At 43.4% G+C, this 16,466-nt stretch overlaps 1 protein-coding gene across 11 annotated transcripts in view; it reads right to left on the minus strand.

Moving 5' to 3' along the window:
• LOC133652193 (protein unc-13 homolog B-like) overlaps nucleotides 1-16,466 on the minus strand; it is a 151,271-nt gene that overhangs the window by 65,730 nt on the left and 69,075 nt on the right. For 9 of the 11 annotated variants that reach the window (XR_009826537.1, XR_009826538.1, XR_009826539.1 and 6 more), the window contains exons 11-20: nucleotides 14,100-14,215; nucleotides 13,878-14,035; nucleotides 12,124-12,274; nucleotides 9,688-9,756; nucleotides 9,357-9,446; nucleotides 5,411-5,536; nucleotides 5,119-5,321; nucleotides 4,974-5,059; nucleotides 2,824-2,865; nucleotides 2,633-2,759 (exon numbers count right to left, since the gene is read on the minus strand). Coding sequence is in view for 7 of the 11 variants with exons in the window: in XM_062050668.1 (XP_061906652.1) it covers nucleotides 2,633-2,759; nucleotides 2,824-2,865; nucleotides 4,974-5,059; nucleotides 5,119-5,321; nucleotides 5,411-5,536; nucleotides 9,357-9,446; nucleotides 9,688-9,756; nucleotides 12,124-12,274; nucleotides 13,878-14,035; nucleotides 14,100-14,215 (1,168 nt within the window). In the remaining 4 variants the exon portion in view is untranslated. The remainder of the gene's footprint in view (nucleotides 1-2,632; nucleotides 2,760-2,823; nucleotides 2,866-4,973; nucleotides 5,060-5,118; nucleotides 5,322-5,410; nucleotides 5,537-9,356; nucleotides 9,447-9,687; nucleotides 9,757-12,123; nucleotides 12,275-13,877; nucleotides 14,036-14,099; nucleotides 14,216-16,466) is intronic. The other 2 variants (XM_062050669.1, XM_062050667.1) reach the window with 1 other exon arrangement.

Raw genomic sequence — 16,466 nt, forward strand, 5'->3', positions numbered from 1 at the left:
AAATCTTATTTCAAAGTCTTTTGAATTTTTCTTTTAAAACTTTTGTTCTGGAAGATCTAGAAGAAATAATGATTTGTCTTTGTTATAAATATAGCTTGGTCCAATTTGTTATATATTCTAACAAAGTGCAAATTGGATTTTAACCTATTTAAAACATGTCATCAAAATTCTAAAATTAATCTTAATCAGAAAAAATTACTAATGATGTTCCATAAATTATTTTTTTTATTTTTTCAAAAAGATTCGAATTAGCTAGTTTTTCTCTTCTTTTTTTCGGTTGAATTTTGAATTTTAAAGAATCGAAATTGAAGATAAACTATGTTTCAAAATTTAATTGTCATTTTTTTCGTGTTTTCTCCTCTTTTACACCGTTCAATTAAGTGTAAATATCATTAATTATTAATAATAACATAGAGTTAAAGGTAAATTGAGCAAATTGGCTATTTCTGGCAATTTATTTAAGTGTGTATCAAACTGGTAGCCCTTCGCATTAATCAGTACCCAAGAAGTAGCTCTTGGTTTCAAAAAGGTTGGTGACCCCTGATCTAGAAGAACCACAAGAAGGGACATAAACATCGCTGCCGTTGTGTCCTTGGGCAGGACACTTCACCCTTGCCCCCGGTGCCGCTCACACTGGTGAATGAATGATGAATGAATGATAAGTGGTGGTCGGAGGGCCGTAGGCGCAAACTGGCAGCCTCGCTTCCGCCAGTCTACCCCAGGGCAGCTGTGGCTACAAATGTAGCTTACCACCACCAGGTGTGAATGAATGATGGGTTCCCACTTCTCTGTGAGCGCTTTGATTATCTAATAATAGAAAAGTGCGATATAAAATCTAATCCATTATTATTATTATTAAACAGATCCACGTGATCTACTTTGTAGAAGAACCACAAGAGGGGACATAAACAGATCCATATGATCTAGAAGAACTACAAGAAGGGACATAAACAGATTGATCCATATGATCTAGAACAGGGGTGGGCAATTAATTTTCACCGGGGGCCGCATAAGCAACCCGAGCACTGCTGGAGGGCCACACGACAATATTTCAATTAAATTTTGCTCAATATTATTTTTGATATACCGTAAGATAAATAATAATGATGATAATAATAATAATAATTAAATAATAATAATAATAATTTAATTTAACCTAACTTAACTTTATACAAAAGCAGATTGCTTTTGATGGTCACTTTATCCTGCATTATCCAACATTTTTCCCCGTCTGATTTGGACAACCATCTGTTGTTAAAAATAGTTTTTAATCATATTTATTTTATATTGTTTTTTATATTGGTTTTATATGTAATTGTTTTTTCTTTTTATTCAGTCATTGGTGGAGCTAAGGATAATATTTGAATATTGTTTTTAATATTGTTGTGCAGCACTTTGGAAACATTTTGTTGTTTAAATGTGCTATATAAATAAAGTGGATTGGATTGTCACACCTGCAAGCTTGTCCCATTTCAGTCCTAACATGTCCAAACATGCATTTACCTCTGTGAACAAGTCTTTACCTGTGGTTGTCTCTTTAATTGACTGCATGGCTGCCAGCTACTCCGTGATTTGAAAGTCTGCAGTTATCCCACGTAAGAAGAAGAGCAGCTGGGCGGTGTCACGTACATCACAGCTCTCATCCAAAGTTAGCGAAAAACAGTCCAAGTCTCCGGGCATATCAGCGCAACAAAGTCCAATAAGCACTCCTTAATAAACTCTCCGTCAGAAAACGCCTTACTTTTTCTGGCGCTTTTGTGAGAAATGACGAAACTTGTCCTGACGGCTGCATCTCTGGGGGTGTGAAATATGGCAAAAAGTCCTTGTTGGGTTTGCAGTTTTACCATCAACGCATCAGCCTCCCTTGTGCGCGCTTCATCAGATAGATTCCGGTATTTTCCCTCGTGTTTCATCGTGTAGTGGCGATTAAAATGATATTCTTTAAACACAGCAAGCTGTGTACCACAAATTAAGCACACGGCTTTACCTTTAATTTATGTAAAGAAATACTTGCCAGTCCATGTCTTGTTGAAAACACGGCATTCGCCATCAACTTTTCTTTTTTTAGCGTCTCATCACTTGTCTCTATGCACCTTCACGCACAGGTTACACACGGACATACGGCCATAAATAACACATTTCAAAATAAAAGCAGCACAGTTGTATTGCGCGCACGACATAGATGTTTTTTAAACTTTATTTTGTAATTTGTGATTGCGCCATTCAATTCACTCACAATCGCACACGCGCATACGTCCACACGGAAGTAATACAAATAACGCTTTTCAAAACAAAAGCAGCACCGTTGTATTGCACACTCGACATAGATACTTTTTGAAATTTATTTTGTAATTTATGATTGGCCTCACGCAGGCCGGACAGGGATGCGCAAAGGGCCGGATGCGGCCCGCAGGCCGTAGAATGCCCAGGTCTGATCTAGAAGAACCACAAGAAGGGACATTAACAGATCCATATGATCTAGCAAAACCACAATAAGTGTACATAAACAGATCCACATGATCTAAAATAACCACAAGAAGGGACATAAATAGATCCATATGATCTAGAAGAACCACAAGAAGGGACATAAACAGATGGACACAAGGAGGCGGGGACAGAAAATCTTACTTACGCCGGGTACTCGGGAACGGCGCCACTGAAGGCAGGCAGCTGGGCGACGTACTCGTTGTAGAGCCACTTGATCTTGAAGTGAAGGTTCATGTAGTCGGCCGCCTTACACACTTTGTGTTTCTCGTGCTCTGTGGAAACGTCACGTCAAAACATGGCCGTCATCACAACACGCGTCACTTCCTGTCCTCGTACCAGGGTGGAAGTCAAGCTTGCGGATGTGGTAGGTGCCGGGCACTGCCATGGTGTCGCCATGAAGAAGAATGACAGCATGAAGAAGCATGAGGGGGAGGATGATAAGTGAGGATGATGGCTTTAAAGGTCATTGGTCAACAGAGAGGTGGGCGGGGTTTAAAGGTCATTCGTCAATAGAGAGTTGGGCGGGGTTTAAAGGTCCATGGTCAACAGAGAGGTGGGTGGGGTTTAAAGGTCATTGGTCAACAGAGAGGTGGGCAGGGTTTAAAGGTCATTGGTCAATAGAGAGGTGGGCGGAGTTTTAAAGGTCATTGGTAAAGAGAGAGGTGGGCGGGGTTTAAATGTCCATGGTAAAGATAGAGGTGGGCGGGGTTTAAAGGTCCATGGTCAATAGAGAGGTGGGCAGGGTTTAAAGGTCCATGGTAAAGAGAGAGGTGGGTGGGGTTTAAAGGTTATTGGTCAATAGAGAGGTGGGCAGGGTTTAAATGTCCATGGTAAAGAGAGAGGTGGGCAGGGTTTAAAGGTCCATGGTCATTAGAGAGGTGGGCGGGATTTAAAGGTCCATGGTCAATAGAGAGGTGGGCGGGGTTTAAAGGTCCGTGGTCAATAGAGAGGTGGGTGGGGTTTAAAGGTCATTGGTCAATAGAGAGGTGGGCGGGGTTTAAATGTCCATGGTAAAGAGAGAGGTGGGCGGGGTTTAAAGGTCATTGATCAATAGAGAGGTGGGCGGGGTTTAAAAGTCCATGGTAAAGAGAGAGGTGGGCAGGGTTTAAAGGTCCATGGTCAATAGAGAAGTGGGCGGGATTTAAAGGTCCATGGTCAATAGAGAGGTGGGCGGGGTTTAAAGGTCCGTGGTCAATAGAGAGGTGGGTGGGGTTTAAAGGTTAAAAGTCCATGGTAAAGAGAGAGGTGGGCAGGGTTTAAAGGTCCATGGTCAATAGAGAGGTGGGCGGGATTTAAAGGTCCATGGTCAATAGAGAGGTGGGCGGGGTTTAAAGGTCCGTGGTCAATAGAGAGGTGGGTGGGGTTTAAAGGTCATTGGTCAATAGAGAGGTGGGCGGGGTTTAAATGTCCATGGTAAAGAGAGAGGTGAGCGGGGTTTAAAGGTAAATGATAAATTATAAATGGGTTATACTTGTATAGCGCTTTTCTACCTTCAAGGTACTTAAAGCGCTTTGACAGTATTTCCACATTTACCCATTCACACACACATTCACACACTGATGGCGGGAGCTGCCATGCAAGGCGCTAACCAGCAGCCATCAGAGGCAAAGGGTGAAGTGTCTTGCCCAAGGACACAACGGACGTGACTAGGAAGGTAGAAGGTGGGGATTGAACCCCAGTAACCAGCAACACTCCGATTGCTGGCACAGCCACTCTACCAACTTCGCCACGCCGTCCCTGGTCCATGGTCAATAGAGGTGGGCGGGGTTTAAAGGTCCATGGTAAAGAGAGGTGGGCGGGGTTTAAATGTCCATGGTAAAGAGAGAGGTGGGCGGGGTTTAAAGGTCATTGGTCAATAGAGAGGTGGGCGGGGTTTAAAGGTCCATGGTAAAGAGAGAGGTGGGCTGGGTTTAAAGGTCCATGGTCAATAGAGAGGTGGGAGGGGTTTAAAGGTCCATGGTAAAGAGAGAGGTGGGCGGGGTTTAAATGTCCATGGTAAAGAAAGAGGTGGGCGGGGTTTAATAGTCCATGGTCAATAGAGAGGTGGGCGGGGTTTAAAGGTCCATGGTCAATAGAGAGGTGGGCGGGGTTTAAAGGTCCATGGTAAAGAGAGAGGTGGGCAGGGTTTAAAGGTCCATGGTCAATAGAGAGGTGGGCGGGGTTTAATGGTCCATGGTAAAGAGAGAGGTGGGCGGGGTTTAAAGGTCCATGGTAAAGAGAGAGGTGGGCGGGGTTTAAAGGTCCATGGTCAATAGAGAGGTGGGCGGGGTTTAAAGGTCCATGGTAAAGAGAGAGGTGGGCGGGTTTAAAGGTCCATGGTAAACTAGCAGATGTTCTAGAGGAGACTAAACGGTCACGTGATGCTAACACGCTAACACCTCACCATGGTTCCTGCGATCACGTTGACTTTTAGCCAAAACTAAAGCAGAAGAAAAGAAGTGACGCGAGTGAAGAAGCACAAGGGGACAGAACCAAATGTACTTTACCCTCTAGGGCGTATTTGACGTCCTGAGCGAAGAGCGTCCACATGACTTCAGCGCTAACCTTACCAACGTTTAGTTCCTGAGAGAACCTAAAGACAGCAGAAAGATCAGACAATAACCACTCCAACAAGTCAATATTTCCACTGACTGGTTGATGACGGGCGTGTACGAGCTCTTGTCCTCCTCCATGATGGACACGATGAGCGTGATGAGTTTGGGCCAGAAGTCCAGGTTCTGGATGCTGGGGCCTTGTTCTTCAGGCGGGCTCTCCTCATCCTTCTTCTCCTCTTCTCCCTTCTCCTCTTCCTCTTCCTCATCCACTTCTCCCTTTTCCTTCTTCTTTGGCTCAGGCTGCAAGAAATAGAAGAAGAAGAACTATTGGACCAAGATGGCGGTTATATGTAACGCTGTCATCAGGTGTTAACAGTTTGCTCGGCGACCTGGAACTGTCTGTTGAAGAGCTCCAGACAGTTGTTGAAGATGTACTCGTAGGTGGAGTTCAGGCAGGCCTTCACGCAGTCTCGCACCACCGTGGACGCCCTGGGCGGACTCTGCAGCTCCAACACCTGAAGGACCACACCACAGCTCAGTAACACGCATATAACAATAACAATCCATCCATCTTCTTCCACTTATCCGAGGTGGGTTCGCGGGGGCAGCAGCCTAAGCAAAGAAGTCCAGACTTCCCTCTCCCCAGCCACTTTGTCCAACTCCTCCCGGGGGATCCCGAAACGTTCCCAGGCCAGCTTGGAGACATAGTCCCCCCAACGTGTCCTGGGTCTTCCCCGTGGTCTGCGACCGGTCGGAAGTGCCCTAAACACCTCCCAAGGGAGGGAGGCTTAGATGACACATCTTCTCACCCTATCTCTAAAGGAGAGCCTCACCACCTGACAGAGGAAAATCGTGTCGGCCGCTTGTACCCGTGATCTTGTCCTTTAGGTCATAACCCAAAGATCATGACCATAGGTGAGGATGGGATGTAGATCTTGTCCTTTAGGTCATAACCTAAAGATCATGACCATAGGTGAGGATGGGATGTAGATCTTGTACTCGTGATCTTGTCCTTTAGGTCACAACCCGAAGATCATGACCATAGGTGAGGATGGGATTGTAGATCGACCGGTAAATTGAGAGCTTTGCCTTCCGGCTCAGCTCCTTCTTCACCATGAAAGATCGATACAGCGTCGACATCACTGCAGACGCCACACCGGTCCGAGTGTTGATCTCACAATCCCCCTTCGTGAACAAGACTCCGAGGTACTTGAACTCCACCACTTGGGGCAAAATCTCCTCCCAGACCCAGAGATGGCACGTCATCCTTTTTCGGGCGAGAACCATGCACTCGGACTTGGATTGATTTTCATCCCAGTCGCTTCACACTCAGCTGTGAACTGATCCAGTGAGAGTTGAAGATCCTGGCCTGATGAAGTCATCAGGACCACATCATCTGCAAAAGGCAGAGACCTAATCCTGCAGCCACCAAACCAGATCCCCTCAACGCTCTGACTGCGCCTAAAAATTCTGTCCATAAAAGTTATGAACAGAATCAGTGACAAAGGGCAGCCTTGGCGGAGTCCAACCCTCACTGGAAACAGGTCCGACTTACTGCCGGCAATGCGGACAAAGCTCTGATCCTGATCAGAGCGGTCCGATACAACAAACTCTCTGAGCATTCCCCGCAGGACTTCCCGGGGGACACGGTCCAATGCCTTCTCCAAGTCCACAAAGCACATGTAGACTGGTTGATAAACTCCCATGCACCCTCAAGGACCCTGCCAAGAGTATAGAGCTGGTCCACAGTTCCACGACACAGATGAAAACCACACTGCTCCTCCTGAATCCGAGGTTGGACTATCCGACGTCCTTTCCTCTCCAGTACACCTGAATAGACCTTACCGGGAAGGCTGAGGAGTGTGATCCCACGATAGTTGGAACACACCCTCCGGTTCCCCTTCTTAAAGAGAGGAACCACCACCGATGTCCATGCAATGTTGCAGAGTCTTGTCAACCAAGACAGCCCCACCGCATCCAGAGCCTTAAAAAACTCTGGACAGATGTCATCCACCGCCCTGCCACCGAAGAGCTTTTTAACTACCTGGGCAACCTCAGCCCCAGAAATAGGAAGACGTATGGCACACCTGACACCTGATTATAAAGTAGTCATATTATGATTATTTTCTTTACATTTGCTCTACATAGTACGTCATGCTGGTTCTTTGGTTAAAATGTTTCATAGATTATGTTTTATAGACCATCTTCAAGATGCTTCCTGACCGTCTCTTCAGGATGCACCGTTTTGTACACACACCATAATAATACCGTATGTTGAAGCACAGGACGTAATGCGCCGACTTCGTAGCTTACCAAAGTCGTCTTAAAACATTTTGACAGATTTTTGAGCGCTGTGTGTAATGTTCTATATTTCAATAAAACATCAAAGTTTTGGTGTTTCTTGCTTACCAGTACTTGCTAGCGTCATTTATGTAACAGGCATCAACCTTCAGTCCACACGTATCTCTTATGTGTGACTGCCATCTACTGGTCACACCTATCATGACACCATGTACCACATAAAATTGCTTCCAGGTCGGAAAGCACAACCAGCTTTATTCTGTACATTAGGCGCACCGGGTTATAAGGCGCACTGTCCATTAAGGCTGCAGCTAACGATTATTTTTCTATCGATTAATCTATAGATTATTTTTTCGATTAATCGGTTAATCTATAGATTATTTTTTTCGATTAATCTATAGATTATTTTTCCTTTTACCGATTATTTTTTTATTCAAAATGATGAAAAAATAAATGTAGGCCCGTTTTTTCAAAAGGCATGGCTTTTATTTACAAAAAAAAAGAAGTATGGCCACTCAGTCAACATTGACAACAACATGACTAAATATTCTGTAACAATGTAAACATTTAAAACTTTTAACATTTAAAAAAATTAAAAGTAGCTTATTTGCTTTTTAATGTGCAAATATAAAAGTCAACATCCAGTGCAAATCTTAATATTCTGCAATAGTATAAGCATTTCAAAAGTAAAAGTATTGCTTATTTTGCTTTAAAATGTGCAAAAATAAAGATAAACATCCAATACAAAAAAGTGCAAAACGAAATATTCTGTAACAGTGTAAACATTTCAACAAAAGTGAAAGTATTGCTTATTTGCTAAAATGTGCAAAAATAAAGATAAACATCCAATACAAAAAAGTGCCAATATAAATATTCTGGAGCACTGTAAACATTAAGTATTGCTTTTAAAATGTGCAAAATGAGTGTCTAACAGTTGTAATGAAGAAAGGTTAGCATGTCTACATGCTTTGGTTCTTTTCTTGTTTACAATATTCCCAGCAGCTGAAAATAGGCGCTCAGAAGGGGTCGATGTGGCTGGAACTGAGAGCTAATTAGCCTTCACCTCAAGCCAGGATTGCGAGTGAGCTGAGCTGCAGTTTAAGTTTCTAGAAGGTCAACGGGCTCATAGTGATGTTACTAGTAGTTGACTGGGAGGTGTTTATTATCATTTGGGGAGAGTCCGCTGCCTGATGCTCACCTGCTAAACACCTATCTGCTCCACCCTGAAGCGCTGACTACATGCGCTCTGAATACGCACTGCTGATTGGCTGATAATGCTTCGTGTGTACCAATCAGATGGTTGTGTGGGTGGGACAATGCTGCGTGTGTACCAATCAGATGGTTGTGTGGGTGGGACAATGCTGCGTGTGTACCAATCAGATGGTTGTGTGGGTGGGACAATGCTGCGTGCTGAGACAGAGGCAGACGGAGCAAAGCAGCTTGTTAAGGCTTTAGCTTAGAAACTCGTTCGGTACACCCCCGTACCGAACCGAAAGCCCCGTACCGAAACGGTTCAATACAAAACACGTACCGTTACACCCCTAGCAGATACAAATGACACATTCATGTTTTTGTGTAATGATGACAACGTATGCTCGCGCGGACGATTGACTAGTTGATGGTTTTCTTTTCAAATGTTCGTTCATAGCCGTTGTGCTGCTATGATAGGCCATTTCCGCTCGACACAGTGTGCATACAACAACATTATTAGGCCGTTTATTGAAATACTCCCACACTTTTGACCACTTTTGGCATGCTTTTCCCCCCTCGCTCGCACCGCTCGCATCGTCTTCTTTGATCGTCTGCTTTGCGCTTCGCCATGACGGTAATGTGACGTCATTATGCGACGCGTCGACGCACAAAAACGGCGTCGACGTATTTACGTAACCGATGACGTCGACTACGTCGACGCGTCGTTTCAGCCTTACTGTCCATTTTTGAGAAAATGAAAGGATTCCAAGTGCGCCTTATAGTCCGAAAAATACGTTCAGCAAGTGAGCACTTAGTAAAGATCAAGAGGTGTCTTGTGTGTACCTTCATCCTGAAGAAGGTGATGCTGGTCAGAAGGTCCACTGTGGACTTCAGATCACTGAGGCGGGACTTGTTGCTAGCTGGAAAGTTGTTCTGACACACACACACACACACACACACACACACACACACACACACACACACACACACACACACACACACACACACACACACACACACACACACACACACACACACACACACACACACACACACACACTCACACATTAAAGCATTTGTACGTCAAACATGTCACAGGAATGAGAGTTTTTAAGATAAAGAGCAAGCAGCTTTGAGATAGTTTGGAGATAAAGAAGGGGTGGCGACCACTCACTCTGTACATGGACAGGTCGATACGAAGAGAGTTGTGTAGCTGATCCAGAATTTTGACAAAGCGATCCCTCTGGGGACGAAACAGGAAGTGAAGTCAGGAACAATCAATCAATAGAAATGTAAAAATGAGGAAGGATATGAATGAAAAATGGACACAAAATGGCGTGCAGTACTCGCTTTAACCAGTAGAAGTGCTGTGGATAGAGTCTTTTGACATTTTGGTGCAGATCTGGACACAAATGAATGAATTTCTAACATTCTGTCCAAGGTGAGACTCATTCTTCACGTAACGTTTTACTTTTGATTCACAAGTTGGTTGCTTAGCAACAAGTTTTTTTTTCACTGGAGGGCTCCCCTTTATTTTACATGTGGGGATGAAAGTAGGACTAATGACAGCATTACCTGGCAGCACCAACCACCACGTCTGCTAACATCATGACAACTTTCACTTTCACTTTGTGTGTGACATGAGGCAGACATAAGAAGTTGTGCCAAGCAGGAAAAACACATCTTGTTGCCGCGGCGATGGCCAGCATCCAAGAGTCTGGACGTGGCGAGAAGCCAGGGTGTAAACCAGACCATGTTTGAAGCGGGTGTCAGCAAACACAAACAGGAAGTGGTCCATCTGCTCCACCAGAAGCCGGCCAGGAACAGGAAGTGACAGAAGAGATGATCAACAGCAGCGTGTGCCAACTCACTTGTTAGCAACGTTAGCATTTCAGTTCTACACTTATTTTTACACTTCTTGTCCATCCATCCATCTTCTTCCACTTATCCGAGATTGGGTCGTGGGGGCAGCAGCCTAAACAGAGAAGTCCAGACTTCCTTCTCCCCAGCTACTTGGTCCAGCTCCTCCCCGGGGGATCCCGAGGCCAGCCAGGAGACATAGTCTTCCCAACGTGTCCTGGGTCTTCCCCGTGGCCTCCTACCGGTTGGACGTGCCCTAAACGCCTCCCCAGGGAGGCGTCCGGGTGGCATCCTGACCAAATGTCCGAACCACCTCCTCTGGCTCCTCTCCATGTGGAGGAGCAGTGACTTTACTCTGATCTCTTCCTGGATGACAGAGCTTCTCACCCTATCTCTAAGGGAGAGTCCAGCCACCTGAGGGAGGAGAACCCTTTTTTGGGCCGCTTGTACCCGTGATCTTGTGTTTTAGGTCATAACCCAAAGATCATGACCATAGGTGAGGATGGGAAAGTAGATCTTGTACCCGTGATCTTGTCCTTTAGGTCATAACCCAAAGATCATGACCATAGGTGAGGATGGAATGGGAACGTAGATAGACCGGTAAATTGAGAGCTTTCCCTTCTGGCTCAGCTCCTTCTTCACCACAACGGATCGACACAGGGTCCTCATTACTGCAGACGCTGCACCGATCCACCTGTCGATCTCACGGTCCACTCTTCCCCCACTTGTGAACAAGACTCAGATGTACTTGAACTCCTCCACTTGGGGCAAGATCTCTTCCCCAACCCGGAGATGGCCCTCCATCCTTTTCCGGGCGAAAACCATGGACTTGGACTTGGAGATGCTGACTCTCATCTCCGAGGTGCGAACCGATCCAGGATCCAGTGAGAGTTGAAGATCCTGGCCAGATGAAGCCATCAGGACCACATCATCTGCAAAAAGCAGTGACCTATTCCTGCAGCCACTAAACCGGTTCCCCTCAACGCCCTGACTGTGCCTAGAAATTCTGTTCATAAAAGTTGTAAACAGAATCGGTGACAAAGGACAGTCCTGGCAGAGTCCAACCCTTACTGGAAACAGTTCTGACTTACTGCCGGCAATGCGGACCAAGTTCTGACAATCAGACAGTCCGATACCCCATACTCTCCTAGCACTCCCCACAGGACTTCCCGAGGGACACGATCGAATGCGTTCTCAAAGTCCACAAAGCACATGTAGACTGGTTGGGCAAACTCCCATGCACCCTCAAGGACCCTGCCGAGAGTATAGAGCTGGTCCACAGTTCCACGACCAGGACAAAAACCACACTGCTCCTGAATCCGAGGTTGGACTATCCGGCGTAGCCTCCTCTCCAGTACACCTGAATAGACCTTACCGGGAAGGCTGAGGAGTGTGATCCCACCATAGTTGGAACACACCCTCTGGTTAACCTTCTTAAAGAGAGGAACCACCACCCCCAATCCAGAGGTACCACTTGGTGTGCTATAAACAAGTAAAACATCACCACAGTGTTTGTTTGACAATTTTTGCTGCAATCCTTTGCTTCCTGAGGTTAAAAACGTTGATAAGAAATTGATAAAATCACAAATTGATTTGATGTCATTGAAAAATAATAATTTGTGAGGAACTGAATGATCCGATCACCAGACAAGACCAGGACTTGGTACTTGTCTTAAGTAGACCTCATCGACCATTTGAGTCGCGGTTCCAGAAACCAGACAGAACTCTAAAGACATTGAACCCGACTCACCCCGAAGTTGGAGGCGGCGAACCTGGCCTGGGCGGAGACGGCGGTGGTGGTGCTGGGGTGTGCGTAGAAGGCGTTGATGTTGGCCAACAAGGTGCTCATAACCGCCGGCACGCCTGACATGGTGTACTTGGACCACAGGCAGGAGAAGTGTCTGACATGGGAGGAGTACACAGTCCAGTACTCACAGTGTGTACTTGTACTACAACAGACTTAGATCTACTAACTCCTTTCACGTATTTGTCTTCACGAACGTGCACAACACTGGAGGGAGGAAATGCAAATATAATCACAACGTGATCTATCAAACCTAACACTGCATTTATTATAGTTAGCATGTTTAGAATGTGTATCACCAGTACTTACATCCTGCTATGGTGACTCGAGGTCCTGGTAGTCAACGTAGCAACATTTAGTACTTTTAATAAATGTTTGTGTTTGATAATAAAAAGTTATTTTGTCCACTTATTTTACTGTCAGACTTCTGACTTTCATGAGCAGACATTAGAAGTCAGTCCTGTATCGGCTCTCCAAGGTAAGTTCCAGGAAGCTGAATGTGTTTTGTTACGCCCTACAAAGTGTTTATACTGTGCCTATTACACACCAAATGTTTGACTGTAACATTCATCTTAGTTGTACCTTTAATTAACACATTTGGAGGTGTTGAAACCGCCATGTAAAAGCGCTAATGCTAACGGTAGCCCGTCTATCGCAAATCCAATGTAAATTAGCATTCTGGAAGAGCGGCGCCTTATTTTCCGTCGGAGCGTTTCCTACCGAGCACACTTGCTTTGTTGCTGTTGAAAATGGCAAGTTGACTCGGAGGGAGTTTTGCCCAGTCTGCTCTCAGTGCTGCTTGAGTGATTTATGCGAGCTGACGTCACGTGCGACATGGGCATGGAAACATGGCACTGGATCGACAGTACCTCTGATCCAAGTAGTACTAAAAGGAAGGTTCCCTCACAGGTGTGCCGCTGCAGCGGGTTCGATTCCCACTAAATCCAGTGCTGGCAATTAGGGACGGCAATGGAAAAGCGGCTCTTGCTCAGAATCGGTTCCCAGTGTATCAATTCCTTGTTTTCAAAAAGTTAATGTTTGTTCTTCTTAAAGGGGAAGTGCACTTTTTTTTGTAATGTTGCATGTGATGTTCACAATCATCATGAGACAAGACGACAAAAGTATTTTTTTTTTTTGCATTCTAATTTGTGAAAATTGTCTCGTTCTTGGTAGCTAGCAATGCAGCTAATGTTAGCAATCAATTCTACCTCTAGATCACTTTAAAAATGCATTCAAAAACCGTCAACAATACGTCATTTGTGTGTATCATTATCAATATTAAGGTGACTCACTCGCTGGCCAGGGACGTTTTTTCCGGTTTATTTGGGTAAGCACTCCGTTTATGTCAAAATAGCTTGGTTTCCAATTCCACATTAATATTGTCAAAGTCACTTTCACCTCACTTTCTCAGCTTCCGTCTGCTCCGTCGTCTCACCCTTCCTACATGCTCACTTCTAGAAGCAGCAGTTCATTCTCAGTATATTCAGCTTCAAAAAGATAAGGTTGTGAAATGTCATTTGTCCAAAAATTGTCCTCTTTGTTACCAAGTCTGCCATGATTAGAACTCACACACGTTTTCAATCATTTTTACAACCCTAAAAAAAAAGGTGTGTGTTCTTGTCTCATGATGACTGTGAACAACAATCCAAAAAAGAGTGCACTTCCCCTTTAAGAGCTGAGCGTCATGTGACTTGTCTTACGTCATGGCCTGGTAGATGAACTCCACGCCGTAGCGCATGGCGAACTCGTCCACCACGTCCTGCTGCAGCTCGTCAAAGTAAATCTTCCAGGCCTCCTCGCCGCGCGTCCCGGGGATCTTGACTCCGCCCTCTACCTCCGTCACGTGGTGGAACATGTTCTGGTGCACAGGAGGCAAAGGTTAGCCCCGTCCCTGGGGGACACAGGTGCGGGGGCGGAGTCACCTCGTGGAGACAGGTGTACTGCAGGTGGTACGGAGCCCCCTTCTCCTCCCCTTCGATCTCCACGCTGATCTGGAGGCGAATGGCGCCGGAGACGGCCGACTTGTCGGTTCTCTTCTCTGGAAACACGCCACAAACAGTCTAGAAAGTTCTACAACAACAAAAATGTTTGCTCCAAAGGGGATTGGAGAGGGCACCGTTCTGTAACCATGGCAACAGAGGTCATCCCCAGTACTTCTGGGGATGACCGCAAAGTGCGATACTGCAGGGTAAAGATGCAGATACCAAAGTCTTATTATATAATATCTGTGGGTCTGCATGAGTTTTTGCCTCATTCCTGTGAGAATCCTGCGCGTGACTGAATCATTAACAACCACCAGGTAGCATCTGTTAGCAGATAATACTGTATCATCTCTTTCTCTTTGCACTTAGCTAATCCATTATTATTGTCATTATTATTATTGTTATTATTATTATTATTATTGTTATTATATTATTATTATCACTATTATTATTGTTATCATTATTACTATTATCATCATTACTATCATTACTATTATTATTATATCATTATTACTATGATCATCATTATTGATATTATTATTACAATTATTATTACTATTAATATTATTATTATCATTACTATTATCATTATTATTATCATTACTATTATTATTATTATTATTATTATTATTATTATTATTATTATTATCACGTCTTCACATCGTGGAAATGCCATAGTAGTGCATTCTTCACTTAATCCATTATTTTCATCCAAGCATCCATCCATCAATTTTCTTATTCTTATTCATTCTCTTATTATTATCATCATCATTATTATTATCACCATCATTATTATTAATATCATTCTTCACTTAATCCAGACCTCGTGCATTATAACAATTAAAAATATGTTAATTTTATTTATTTTGTAAATGTATTATAGTTTGAAAACATATTGCATAGTTCAAAATATACTCATTTTGAATTGCTATTATCATTACAAATATATAATTATATATATGTTATAGGAAGAAAACAATGAATTAATAACATTATTTTTAAATAATACATACAGTATATATGACACATTGCCCTTGAGATGACCGCTGTTGCCATGGTTACAATAATAATGCAATTACTGTGTGTTGTATTCATTCTTAATCACATTAACCTTATTTTGTGCTGTATTAAGTGTGTATTATATGTTGTATATGATTATTAACAACCTTTTTATTAAGTGTGTATTATGTTGTATATTATTATTAACAACCTTTTTATTAAGTGTGTATTATATGTTGTATATGATTATTAACACCCTTTTAATTAAGTGTATATTATTTGTTGTGTATGATTATTAACAACCTTTTTATAACCTTTTTATACATATATATATATATATATATATATATATATATATATATATATATATATATATATATATATATATATATATATATATATATATATATATACATATATATTAGAGATGTCCGATAATGGCTTTTTTGCCGATATCCGATATTCCGATATTGTCCAACTCTTAATTACAGATTCCGATATCAACCGATACTGATATATACAGTCGTGGAATTAACACATTATTATGCCTAATTTTGTTGTGATGTTCCGCTGGATGCATTAAACAATGTAACAAGGTTTTCCAAAATAAATCAACTCAAGTTATGGAAAAAAAAATGCCAACATGGCACTGCCATATTTATTATTGAAGTCACAAAGTGCATTCTTTTTTTTAACATGCCTCAAAACAGCAGCTTGGAATTTGGGACATGCATCTCTGAGAGAGCATGAGGAGGTTGAGGTGGGCGGGGTTGGGGTTTAGGTGGAGGGGGGGGGGAGTAGCGGGGAGTGTATATTGTAGTGTCCCGGAAGAGTTAGTGCTGCAAGGGGTTCTGGGTATTTGTTCTGTTGTGTTTATGTTGTGTTACGGTGCGGATGTTCTCCCGAAATGTGTTTGTCATTCTTGTTTGGTGTGGGTTCACAGTGTGGCGCATATTTGTAACAGTGTTAAAGTTGTTTATACGGCCACCCTCAGTGTGACCTGTATGGCTGTTGACCAAGTATGCCTTGCATTCACTTGTGTGTGGGAAAAGCCGTAGATATCATGTGATTGGACCGGCACGCAAAGGCAGTGCCTTTAAGGTTTATTGGCGCTCTGTACTTCTCCCTACGTCCGTGTACCACTCCGTACAGCGGCGTTTTAAAAAGTCATTAATTTTACTTTTTGAAACCGACACCGATAATTTCCCATATCACATTTTAAAGCATTTATCGGCCGATAATATCGGCAGTCCGATATTATCGGACATCTCTAATATATTTACATATATATATTTATATTAGGGGTGT

Source organism: Entelurus aequoreus, linkage group LG06 (assembly GCF_033978785.1).
Source record: "Entelurus aequoreus isolate RoL-2023_Sb linkage group LG06, RoL_Eaeq_v1.1, whole genome shotgun sequence".
NCBI lineage: Eukaryota > Metazoa > Chordata > Actinopteri > Syngnathiformes > Syngnathidae > Entelurus > Entelurus aequoreus.